Source organism: Frankliniella occidentalis, unplaced genomic scaffold (assembly GCF_000697945.3).
Source record: "Frankliniella occidentalis isolate FOCC.00 unplaced genomic scaffold, Focc_3.1 Scaffold13, whole genome shotgun sequence".
NCBI classification, from domain to species: domain Eukaryota; kingdom Metazoa; phylum Arthropoda; class Insecta; order Thysanoptera; family Thripidae; genus Frankliniella; species Frankliniella occidentalis.
The window spans coordinates 2,240,014-2,250,844 of NW_026267143.1; the positions used below are offsets into that span (position 1 = coordinate 2,240,014).

General features: G+C 54.0%; 2 protein-coding genes across 3 annotated transcripts in view; one reads left to right on the forward strand and one right to left on the reverse strand.

Moving 5' to 3' along the window:
* LOC113202371 (neuroligin-2-like) overlaps window positions 1–10,831 on the forward strand; it is an 86,242-nt gene that overhangs the window by 30,698 nt on the left and 44,713 nt on the right. The gene's annotated exons all lie outside the window — the stretch shown is intronic.
* On the reverse strand, window positions 316–3,537 carry LOC127748784 (uncharacterized). Of its 2 annotated transcripts, XM_052263655.1 has the most exons (3): window positions 3,424–3,537; window positions 1,555–1,943; window positions 316–1,418 (listed from the first exon to the last, which is right to left on the reverse strand). In XM_052263655.1, exons 2-3 carry the CDS (start codon window positions 1,927–1,929, stop codon window positions 1,398–1,400), a joined length of 396 nt encoding a protein of 131 aa, XP_052119615.1. In that variant the 5' UTR covers window positions 1,930–1,943; window positions 3,424–3,537; the 3' UTR covers window positions 316–1,397. The 2 variants fall into 2 exon arrangements, with proteins under 2 accessions (XP_052119615.1, XP_052119614.1); XM_052263654.1 differs by having other exon boundaries at window positions 316–1,943; window positions 3,424–3,526.

Sequence of the window (10,831 nt, forward strand, 5' to 3'; positions counted from 1 at the left end):
ATCGTTGAGAAAGACACATTTTCTGGAAGATTGTGAATCGAATATCCGCGGCAAACTGGATTCCTGCCTTTGTCCTGATCCGATCGGGTCCAGAACTTTGTTTTCACCCATTCTCAGGGCCCTTAAAGTGACCAAATGGTGTCTAACAACTGACGGGGTAGAGGGGGGAGGGGAGGCCTAGTGAGCAGTCAATATGTGCCCATGTGTGGTGCGTGTGTAACAAAAAATGCGCTGCATATATATATATTCTGATGGTACAGGAAGAAAGGTTTCTTAAACCAAAAGTAGTGTCTGCGACAATTTATTGAATCATTACAGTGTCGACTGAGAAAAATGTGCACATTGAGATTGTTGACAAAAATTAGTCAATTATTAATTTTATGGGATAAAAATTAAGTCCGCGCAGTCAAGAAATCCGATGACTTTGATGGGATTCCTGTATGTTGTAGACGTTGCAACGTAACGGAGGGTGAATGTTGGCAACTGGCTGCGTGGTTAGTTACAGAATTTATTAGGTGGGATGGTAATGCAACTGGCCCCGTGAAGAAAACTGAACTCTTCTAGTTGAACGTCCTTCCAATCGGGCAGGTGACAGCCTAGAGCACACACTTCACATTTAGGTTTTTTTCGGCAGTACTTGGGTACACTTGGAACAAATAGTTTAAGTGAGAAGTTGTTAGAGAACAGCTCCCTGACTGCGTCGGTGTGAAGCCAGGCGTGAGCGCATGGAAGTCTCTCTTCACGAAGTGGATGAAGCTCAACGCCCTGCAGGGCTGGGGTCGTTTGGGGCGTGACCTCTAGCAGCAGTGCCATCGGGGCCGGGTCGACCGCCAGGTGCCTCAAGGCCGGCAGCGAGGGCAGCGCGGCCATCAGTGGTGTGACCAGCGTTGAGCACTTGTCACGGCTGCCAAGGCCCCCCGGCGCCATAATGACTGTCAGTGACTCCAACTGGGAACGCCCCGAGGAGGCCAAGGCTCGGATCAGGTCCACGCCTAAATCAACGAGGCTGCTGTCTTCGTAGAGTGATGAGCCGTAGTACAACTTGACTTGGTGCAGCTGGTGGGCGCGGCGGAGGAGTGACGCAGCCCCCACGAGGGCACGTCGCTCAGGTATGTCGCACACATTGACGGTCAGGACCGTGAGGGACTCGCATGCGACCAGTGCCTCAAGGCCGGGTAACAGAGGGCACCGCAGCTTCCGAAGGTTTGGCGTACCGGCCAGCAGGGGCGCGGTCTCGCTCGAGTAGGCAGACGATTTGGTGCCGAGGCCGAGGTCAATGTCCTCCAGGGTAGCGGCGTGCGTGCCAAGCACGAAATTAGCAAAACCATGATCTGACCGGGCAAACCAGGGGCAGATGAAAGACCTCAGCGATGACGTAGTCATGGCGCCGTGTTGAACTAGCATTGCTTTGGTGGACGCTGAACAAGGAGGAGTTTGAAAATTGAAATAAACCTCAAGCTGTTCTAGGCAAGACGTCGATGCCACCGTCCCCAGTAGGGCGGTAGCGTCCTCTGATTCATCCTTCGAAATATTCCTATGGAACTTGATGGCTACCTTAAGGAGCCTTAGTCGGCCGAGCCCCTCCTGGTTGCGAATCATAGCGGCTGTGTGCATGCAGCCCCCTTCGTACACAGTCAAAGACAACTTTTGCACAGCACACCTGGTCATGGTGCACACGAGCAGACACCCCCAAACAGGCGGCGGGAGAGTGGCATACAGCGCGCCGAGGCACGGCGCCAGGCGAAGCACCGGCTGCCACAATTGGTTGTCGTTGTCGTCCTCGTCCGCGTTGAAACTTCGATACCGCCACACGTCAGGGTGCAGCGCCAGGGCCCCGAGCGCCTTGCACACGAGGCGGCAGGCGAAGAGGTCTTTCACGGTCAGGCACCGCATCACCTCCAGCAGCACGTCGTCTGGCAGCTGCTCCATGATCTGGGGGACACCTATGAGGAAATTTACAAAATAGCACACAGGGCTAAGAAAGAGGCAGTCCCCTCGAACAGGCCACAGAGCTCCCAGCGTGGGCGTGGCCGAGCCGAGTGAGCGGAGCTGAAGGCAGCGGTCGCCGCGCCACACACCTTACAGCCGAGCACCCGAGCCCCTGCTGCTGCAGCAGCAGCTGCAGCTGCTGCCCTCCCTGTTCTACAGGAGACACAAGGGGAAGAGGGAGGGGTTTGCACGTTTTCTCCTTCTAGTGCTAGATTCAGTGAATATATAGAATAATATGGAGGGCGTTAAGCGAGGGGGCACTAACTCCCTTTTAATGTGTACACATGATTCCCGAAACACTTGCTTCCCAGTGATTCCCGTCTGCTTGTATTCATTCCTTTGGTTTTCTAGTGGTAGAAAACGCTTATTTCGACTAATTTGTACCAGTTCCACCAGTTTCCCGCTTCGTTCAAGCGATTTCGATTAATTTTTATCCTGATGATTCCTAGGTAGGAGTTGCGTAAAGCATAAGCGCAGCCGAGCGGAGGGGGCACGCCCCCCGACTTTACATTGGCACATCTTCTTAAAAAGGGCCATATCATATCATCAGTACGGGAAAGTCTGAATGTATGACAACTCCAGAAAATGCTTTTCAACACTCGTCAAAACCAAATATGCGCCAAGATGATGTTAGGGCACGTACCCCCACCACTGTCAGAAAAACACACAGCGAAAGGCCTACGGTCTGCGCTGTAAATTTGTTGCCTGGGTTATGTCCGAATTCTCGTCCGGTACGGCCGGAACGGTCCGGTCCGGTTGGCTCGCGGCCGTTGCGAGCCGCGCCAGCCGTTCGGGGCAGCCACTCATTAGCAACAAGGATAACGCAGGTCGCGGGGCTATCCTCGCGAGTCACCCCCGGCATGGGGTAGCTCGCGAGTCACCCCCGCGGATCACCCCCGTCGGAGGGGTGCATATCCTCGGGACTCGCGGCCTGTCATCTCGCGGGGCGCTCGCGGTCTTCGGGGCGTCGCGGGTATTGGTAGCAGCCGAATGGTGGATGGCGCGGCTCGCAACGGCCGCGAGCAAACCGGACCGGACCGTTCCGGCCGTACCGGACCGTTCCGGCCGTACCGGACGAGAATTCGGACACAACCCACGTCCGGCACCGTAATGTTTGGTTACGCCCGTGACAAACAGAACAGACCGTAACTTGAAAAAATGTTGGGGAAGGCGAATACAGCTCTAAGCCCAAACAAGAAAGTACAGTTCATACTGCTACGGCCTGCCTGACCGTACGCTAAAAATACGGTACGAGAGATGTTGACGTAACCTAACCCCAAATTCTTCTACGAGACGGCAAGTCACTAAACGGCGTATTATATGCCATTGCCCAATACTCGCGGTTCACTCGTTACGATCGGCCGACAGGATGAGACGATAAACTTGCTGCGGACGAGTTGCTAACTTGTTCACACGGCGCTGTTTGACACTGACCTTTATGACGTTGCAGCAAGCGTTGGTAGCGGCTGGCCTGGCGTGGAATCGTGATCCGTTCTGAGGTCTGTCAGCAGCAGCGCAGCATGGTCGATGAGGCACCAAGCCTGTCTCGGCAGCCACCGAGGAAGGGGAGACGCTGCGCGCTGCGCGCTGATTGGTCCGCCGTGCCGTACTCCCACTCCCACCACACTCTACGCCCCGCAGCCTCTACACGTCACAAAGGACAGTCTCGCCGCCGCTCGCCGCAGCCGCACGAACGACACGGCTTTCACAGAATCGGGGGCAGGGGCAGCCGCCTGGAGAGGCGCTGAGATAGGCAAATTGCTGTGCCAAACCCCTGTTTGTAGGCAACCTACAGCCCACTGTTAGCCGGACCTAAAACCGCGCCTGTGCCGCCGACAGGTGGCGTGCTGAAAAAACCGTGCTCGGCAGGGAGCACTCGGGAGCACCGGCGTTGTGTCGATAGCGGACATGACCTGGGCGCCGATGGTAAGGATGGACGTTAGCGGACATGTGGTTCCTCGACGGCCGACTCGGGGTACGGCTAAGTGGACGTCTTTCTCCCCCCCCCCCCCCCCCCCCTCTCTCTCTCTCTCTCTCTCTCTCTCTCTCTCTCTCTCCCCTTCTCTCTCCCCCTCTCAATGTGTTCGCTCGGGAAATGCACGTCTCCTAAGTCTACAAATCCTTTTAAGTACGAGGGTTAAAAGTGAAAATTTATTAAGTTCTGTATTTTGAATAGAATCCAAACCTGACAATAATTTTTACTACACGTGAAAAGGACAAGACAAGCAATACAAAACGATACAAAAATAATACATCAGGAAAACTAATGTATACAAATTTATTGTGAATTAGAATAAAAAGCAGTCTTATTGAGATTGTGGGATAAGGATCCAACAGCGCTTGTGTTCTGTAGAGTGCTTCTGCGAACACTTCTCCGTGGGGTCATGTGAGAAGAGACCAAGATGGTGCCCCCAGCGATAGTCCTCTTCATTCCATCTGATGCACTCTTCAAGTTCACGGTGGCATCCCACTGCGCACGCCCCCTCACACATCATCTTGTCATAGTCACCACATAAGATGGCGCCTGCCTCCACGTTGACGTGGAGCGAGGGGTTCGCCGACATGACGGCCTTAACCGCGTCCCCGTGGATCCACGCGTGAGCGCACTCCCCGCGACCCAGCACCACGTCGACACTCTGAAGAGCGGGCGCTGTGTCAGGGTGAATGGCGCGAAGCAGCCCGTCGGGCTCGCGGTCCACCTTGAGGTGCCGCAGGCACGGCAGCGAGGGCAGCGCGCGGATCAGCGACGGCAGGTAGGGGGCGTTCTCTCCCTGATCGCCGGAGTTGTCGAGGGCCAGCGTCTCCACGCGGGACCGCCCGGACGAGGCCAGGGCCAGGACGAGGTCAGCGCCGACGTCGTCGGCTCTTCGAATCCCCGGCTCGTAACTGATTCGCACCACGCGAAGTTGCACGGCGGCCCGGAGGAAGTCCGCGGCCCACGCGGCGGCCAGCCGGTTGTGGGTCACAGTGAGGTCCAGGACCCGGAGCGACCCACAGGCCGCCACGGCCTCCATCCCGGGGTTGCCGTCGCACTTGAGCCGGCGGAGGTGCTGCATGCCACCCAGCAGGGCCCACGTCAGGGGCGTGCTGAACGTGGAGTGCAAGAACTCGACCTCCTCGAGGGTGGCGGCGTGCGCCGCGAGGATGAAGTTGGCGAAGTCCACCGTCTCCCGCCGCAGCTCGCACTGGAAGCGCTTGAGGGAGGACGCCGGCAGCGTGTCGGGGGCGGCCAGCCAGGGGATGTCGGTGTGCGCCGTCACGCGCAGACCGCCCAAGCCCGGCGTCTGCGCCACCGCCGCCAACAACGCCGAGGCATCGGCCTGCGTGCGAAACTCGATCACGATGCCTCGGAGCCCGCCGAGCGACCTCTGCCTGCACACGGCCTCGGCGGCGTCCTGGACGGCGGCGGCGTTGCCCACGGAAACACTCAGCACCCGCGCGGCACACGAGGTCGACGTCAACGCCGGGCGACACCCGCGGACCGGGAGCCAAACGGCCAGCTCCTGCAGGCACGGCGCCAGGCGCAGGGCGGCGCACTTCCAGCTGCAATCATCCTTGCCGTCAGCGGCGGGGCCTCGGGCGGTGCGTACCTCGATGCAGCGGTGCCGCCACACGTCCGGGTGCAGGACGAGCCCGCAGAATCTCTTGCACACCAGGCGACACGCGAAGATGTCCTTCACGTCCACGTACTGCAGCAGCGCCACCAGGACGTCGTCCGGAAGCTCCTCCATGCTCTCTGTAAGGGCAGAGTCACTCCGGTTACTACTCCGGCCACGCTAACGGCTATCACAGTCGTAAACACCTTGGATTGAACTTACCTTTCGCTGGGAGAGGCGGCGGTGGCCAGGCTAGAGCTGCACTGGACTGGTATTATAACGTATTATCACGACATATCCTAGATATTTTAACTCCTCTCTACAGAAGTGACTTTTATCAAAGTTAATCGTCAGACCCGCGCTCTCCAGGCGACTAAAAACTTGTTTTAAAAGGTCCATATGACGTTCAAAAGTCGGAGCCACAATTATAATGTCGTCCAAATAAACAAAGACGCTTGGTTTAAGGTCTTCCCCGAGAACGCGGTCGATAAACCGTTGCCACGTCGCCGCGGACGTATGCAGCCCTTGCGGCATGCGCGTGAATTGGTACAAGCCCTTACCGGGGATAATAAAGGCAGTCTTTTCTCGACTGTCCTTTTCAAGGGGAATCTGAAAATAGGCCGACGTTAAATCGATTGACGAGATGAATCGCGCTTCCCGAAGCTGATCTAAGATATCTGTAACTTTCGGTAACGGGTACGAGTCACCCTTAGCTAACCGATTAACTGAACGAAGGTCAACGACCCACCGGTAAGTACCGTCCGGTTTCTTAATGAGAAGCACCGGAGAGGCCCACGGCGACCGGGAGGGTTCCACGACGCCTTTCTTTAGCCAATCTTCCAAACCGGTGTGCAAAACTTCGATCAACTTCGGCGAGTACGAGTAGTATCTATTGCGCACGGGAGCGGCGTCCCCGGTGTCAATGCTGTGGGTGACCAAGTGCGTACACCCAAGCCCAGGACGACCCAAGGTAGGGCGGAATTTCTCCACCAGCTCTTGTAGCGCCTCGCGCTGCGGAGCATCAAGGCCGTCCTGAGGAACTACAACGGCATCGACGGAGGGTTCCTCCGCCGGCCGAGAAAGCGAACATTTACCGTCTGACGCGTCGACAATTAGGCCAAAAGCTCTCCAGAAATCCATTCCTAGAATTAACTCATGGGGAAGGGAGGGGACCACTAAGAAGGTCATCATCTTCCTCACACCTCCGACCTCCATGAGTGCATTTAGCCTACCTAACACCGGACACCGCTCACCGTTCGCTACTTTGATCATGTTAATAGGGGATTTCTCTAACTTCACCCCTGACTCTTGCAATTTCTTCCATTCGGTCGCCCCAAGATAGGAAACGTCAGACAGCTTAGCCCAACCTCTCCTCCCAACTACCGAGGTTGCCGCGCCACTGTCTAACAAACCGCTCACTGCCTTGCCTTGAATTTCCACCGGTAAATATAAACGACCGTCTGCTTTTGTCTCTAGCTCTACCATGTCAATAAAAAGTTCACTAGGGGCGTTATTCTTCTGCTTACACCTCCTAGGACCGGCCCTGCCCCGGGCTGGCCCTACCACTGGTTTTTTGTTGCCTTAAATTCCGTCTCTTCCTTCGAAGGGTCAAACTTCTCATCCCTCCAGGACTCGCCGGAACTAGACCGCTCCTTTGTCTCCTTCCGAGCCTTGCACACAGGGCAAGTCACCCGCATGGCCCCCTTCTTCCCACAACCCCAGCAAAACATCTCAAAATCGCCCTTAGCGCGGCAGTCACGGTACCCGTGGCCAGCCCTATCGCAGCGCCAACAAGTAAAAGAGGGGCGGTTCTTCTGGGGGTTGTGGGGAGCGGACGCGGCCACTTCCGGGTCCGGCTCAAGTGCGTTGACCGCCGCTTTGGCCCTTCCCTTGCACTGATAGGCAAACTCGGGCTCCATTGGCGGACACTTAGTACGCGACTTGTCATACCGCTCAACACGAAATTTTGCCATTTCTAACTCCCTCCCTAAATTTTTTAAATGGCTGACAGACATAACGGTGGTGAGCTTTAGGCCATCTAAATAGAAAGGAGCTAAATTCTTTAGAATGATATTCAGCTTGATCTCTTCCTTGACCGGCCCCATTTCGGACAACCGCTCGAAAAGCATAAGCATATTTGCTATATACGCTCCTATCTGCTCATTCTCACCCTGCTTACGGTTCCGGACCTCCTCCCAAAGGTTATCGTAATATCCCATCGGCAAGAACTCTGTTCTCAAGAACATCTTAAGTTCGTTCCAGGAATTAACCTGATGCTTTACCGAGCGGTACCAAGTCTTGGCCCTACCCGTGAAAAATTCAGGGGCGCCTCTAATTAGATATTTGTGGGCGATACCTTGGCTCTCTGCCTTCTCCTCAATATCCATCACAAAACTCAATACACTCGCCTCACCCTCCCCTGAAAACGTCACATTCCATTTCGAAAAATCAATTTTTGTTCGACTAGATGGCTCAGAACCTGAATTGGATTTAGACTTATTAGATTTCTTAGACGACGAACTGTCACGTGTAGAAGGAGGTTTGACAGAAGGACAAGTAGACGCCGAACTAGCAGTATCAGACTGAGAAGCAGAAGTAGCAGTAGAGGAAGCAGCAGAGGAGACAGAAGTGCCAGACACGGTAGAAATAGAAAGGACAGAAGAAGCCTGGTAGAGAGGCCCCTCATGGACCCCTCTGACGGTCCTAACATGCCCCTTGAGGTCGAGCAAGAGGGCCTTCACACGGTTCCTCTCGCCCGCCTCACTATGCTCAAGTAGCCGGCTCAGCCGCCGATTGCAATGAGCCGCTAAGGCCCGGACACGAGCAGCAGTAGAGTCGTCGGGTTCCAACTCCAACAACGCCACTGCGGCCCCCAACTCCTGCACCTTAGCGTCCATCACGCTCAGCTCCTCGTCGACCTGGACGGGGAGCAGCGCGTCGTCGTGCGCGGTACCCTGCTCCTCCTCCCTAAGGAGGCGCGCCAGCACCCTGCGCAGCTGGTCGACCGTAGCGGTGTCAGGCGCCCTAGTGCCGCGCACTCCCACCTCATACCTCAACTCATCCGCCCTTAGTCTGTTGCTGTACGTCAGTGACATGATGCAGGTCTCTCACTCACCGGATGTAGAAAGAAAATAGAAGAAGTTGATTGAAATAGCGAATAAAGCGTAGCCGCCGTCCCGTCGTTGTAGCCGCCGAGTTCACCACCGAAATTGAATAGGAAAAGTACACCTCTTGACTCTCCGTCGTTTCTCTCCAACTGTAATTTACAGGAACAAAATTATTAGTAATAATATTATAAAACAGGGTTGAGTACCGTTTCCCCTACCGCTGTAGCTAAACCGAAGCGGCGAAAACGATACACAACGATAGCTAAGTACACAACTTAAACTAACAGAACTAGGCCCCCTCTAGGGAGAGCAGAATCACTGCTAAACCATCCCGGTTGGGATGGACCAAGTCGGTGCGCCGGGCTGGACCGATATATTTTTCAAAAAGATGGCTCTCAATTATGTCTCCCTTACAGAACAATCTAAAGATATGGATTATTTTTATTTTTCCCCCTGGTCCAAATGAACAAAGATATTGGTTTATCTTGTTGACAGCCTGACAGGCGCTGGCCATGCGCCCGAGGCGTGGTACTGGTGGTAGTTCACACAAACACACATCACAGTTAAGTCTACATAAGTAGCGTATTAGAGAACGCAATGATACAGCATATTGATGGTAAGGGGTACCCTTCAGTACATCATTGGTTCCAATCATGATGCACACTTGACGACCCTTCAGCACAGAAAAATGTTTACGGACCAGAGAGTATAAATCAGCAACAGTTTGCCCACTCACACAGAAAGTAGAACTGTGAGTATCAAACAAAGATCTATTAAGAGCATACAACCTCTTAAAAATGCTGTCACCAAGGAGTATGGGAGAGACCATCATGAAAACTATAAGGAGAAAAACTACAAAAGCAATCTAAGTTGGCTAGCCACAACAAAGAATAAAGTCTCCAATAAATATCAAAGGACCACCGCCCTCCCAGCCGGCAACACCCCAAGTGCACACCAAGTACACTCAAACACACTCCCTACAAAACAAAAGGATTATAAACAAGATGTTGTACTAAAACTGAAGTTAAATAATTTAAATGTTGATTGATAGCAAAAACCTATACACACTGCCCATGCCCCACGTTGGGCGCCAAATTATAACGTGTTCTATTGTGCCCGGCCATACATTTTAATATAAGTAGGTAGAGTGGCGTAGGAACCTCAAGTTCAAATTTTTAGTAATGGGCGCCAGAGAGAATTAACTCTCCTTGAAGTCACTAACAAGATGGCAGTGTGTAGGTAGAAAAGGTTTAATGGTTCAGACCAACAAGAGATAATATAGCTCTCTATAACATCAACATAAAATATATCTATACATACATATATTAAACAATAGCAAGATGCCGTAACTTCAGGACCTTCAAAACAAGACTAGTCCAACTCAGACTTCCGTAAGACATGACAATCATCAAGAGCCCCCATGACTGCGTACGCTTCGAGTTATTACTGGGGTCTGAGTGTGCCACGAGGCATGACACACTTAGCCTAGGCCACCAGCAACAACCTTCGCCATTCCCAGCCATGAGGACCCTAACGATGGGAGACAAACAACTTCTCCACGACTAGATACATATCAAGTGTGATACACACTACTGGACGGAAAGTTTTAGTACAACCACAAAAGGGTTAAGGCCTACAGGCATTGCAGTGGAGAGGACGACGGAGAGGTAGGGCGCTTACTTAGGCAAACAAGGTGCTTGACATGGTGGCTCCTGGAGGCTGACCCAGCAGCCCTCCAGACACTCGGTCTCGGACAACATCGCCGGCCGGGACGGCGGCGCCGCTATGGCCTTAGCCAGACATCGCGAAGGGCACAAGGGCCGAACGCGGGATTAATCCTCGGACTGAGCACATGGTGCTAACAACAACCTGGAAAGTGAGAGTCAGCAACATGACAGCAACGCACGCAACAGACACAGGCTCGAGTTGAGGTTAGGTTTCCCAGCAAACGATGACGCTTACCGGGAAAGAAGAAGATGTTGGGCGCGCCACCAAAAAGAACGCCGGTTGTTATACCATAAAGAGCAAAGGTGAAGCTCAGACTAGCTGTCACCACACAGCTCAGGCGCAATCCCGATGCAAAAGAGGACCTCTCACCCCATCGTCCCTCCCAGCTGATCTCGCCGGAGGAGGCGCGGG

Bases quoted from the DNA above. Each gene is read 5' to 3' on its own strand.
- LOC127748784 (XM_052263654.1), bottom strand. From the start codon at position 1,929: ATGGAGCAGCTGCCAGACGACGTGCTGCTGGAGGTGATGCGGTGCCTG.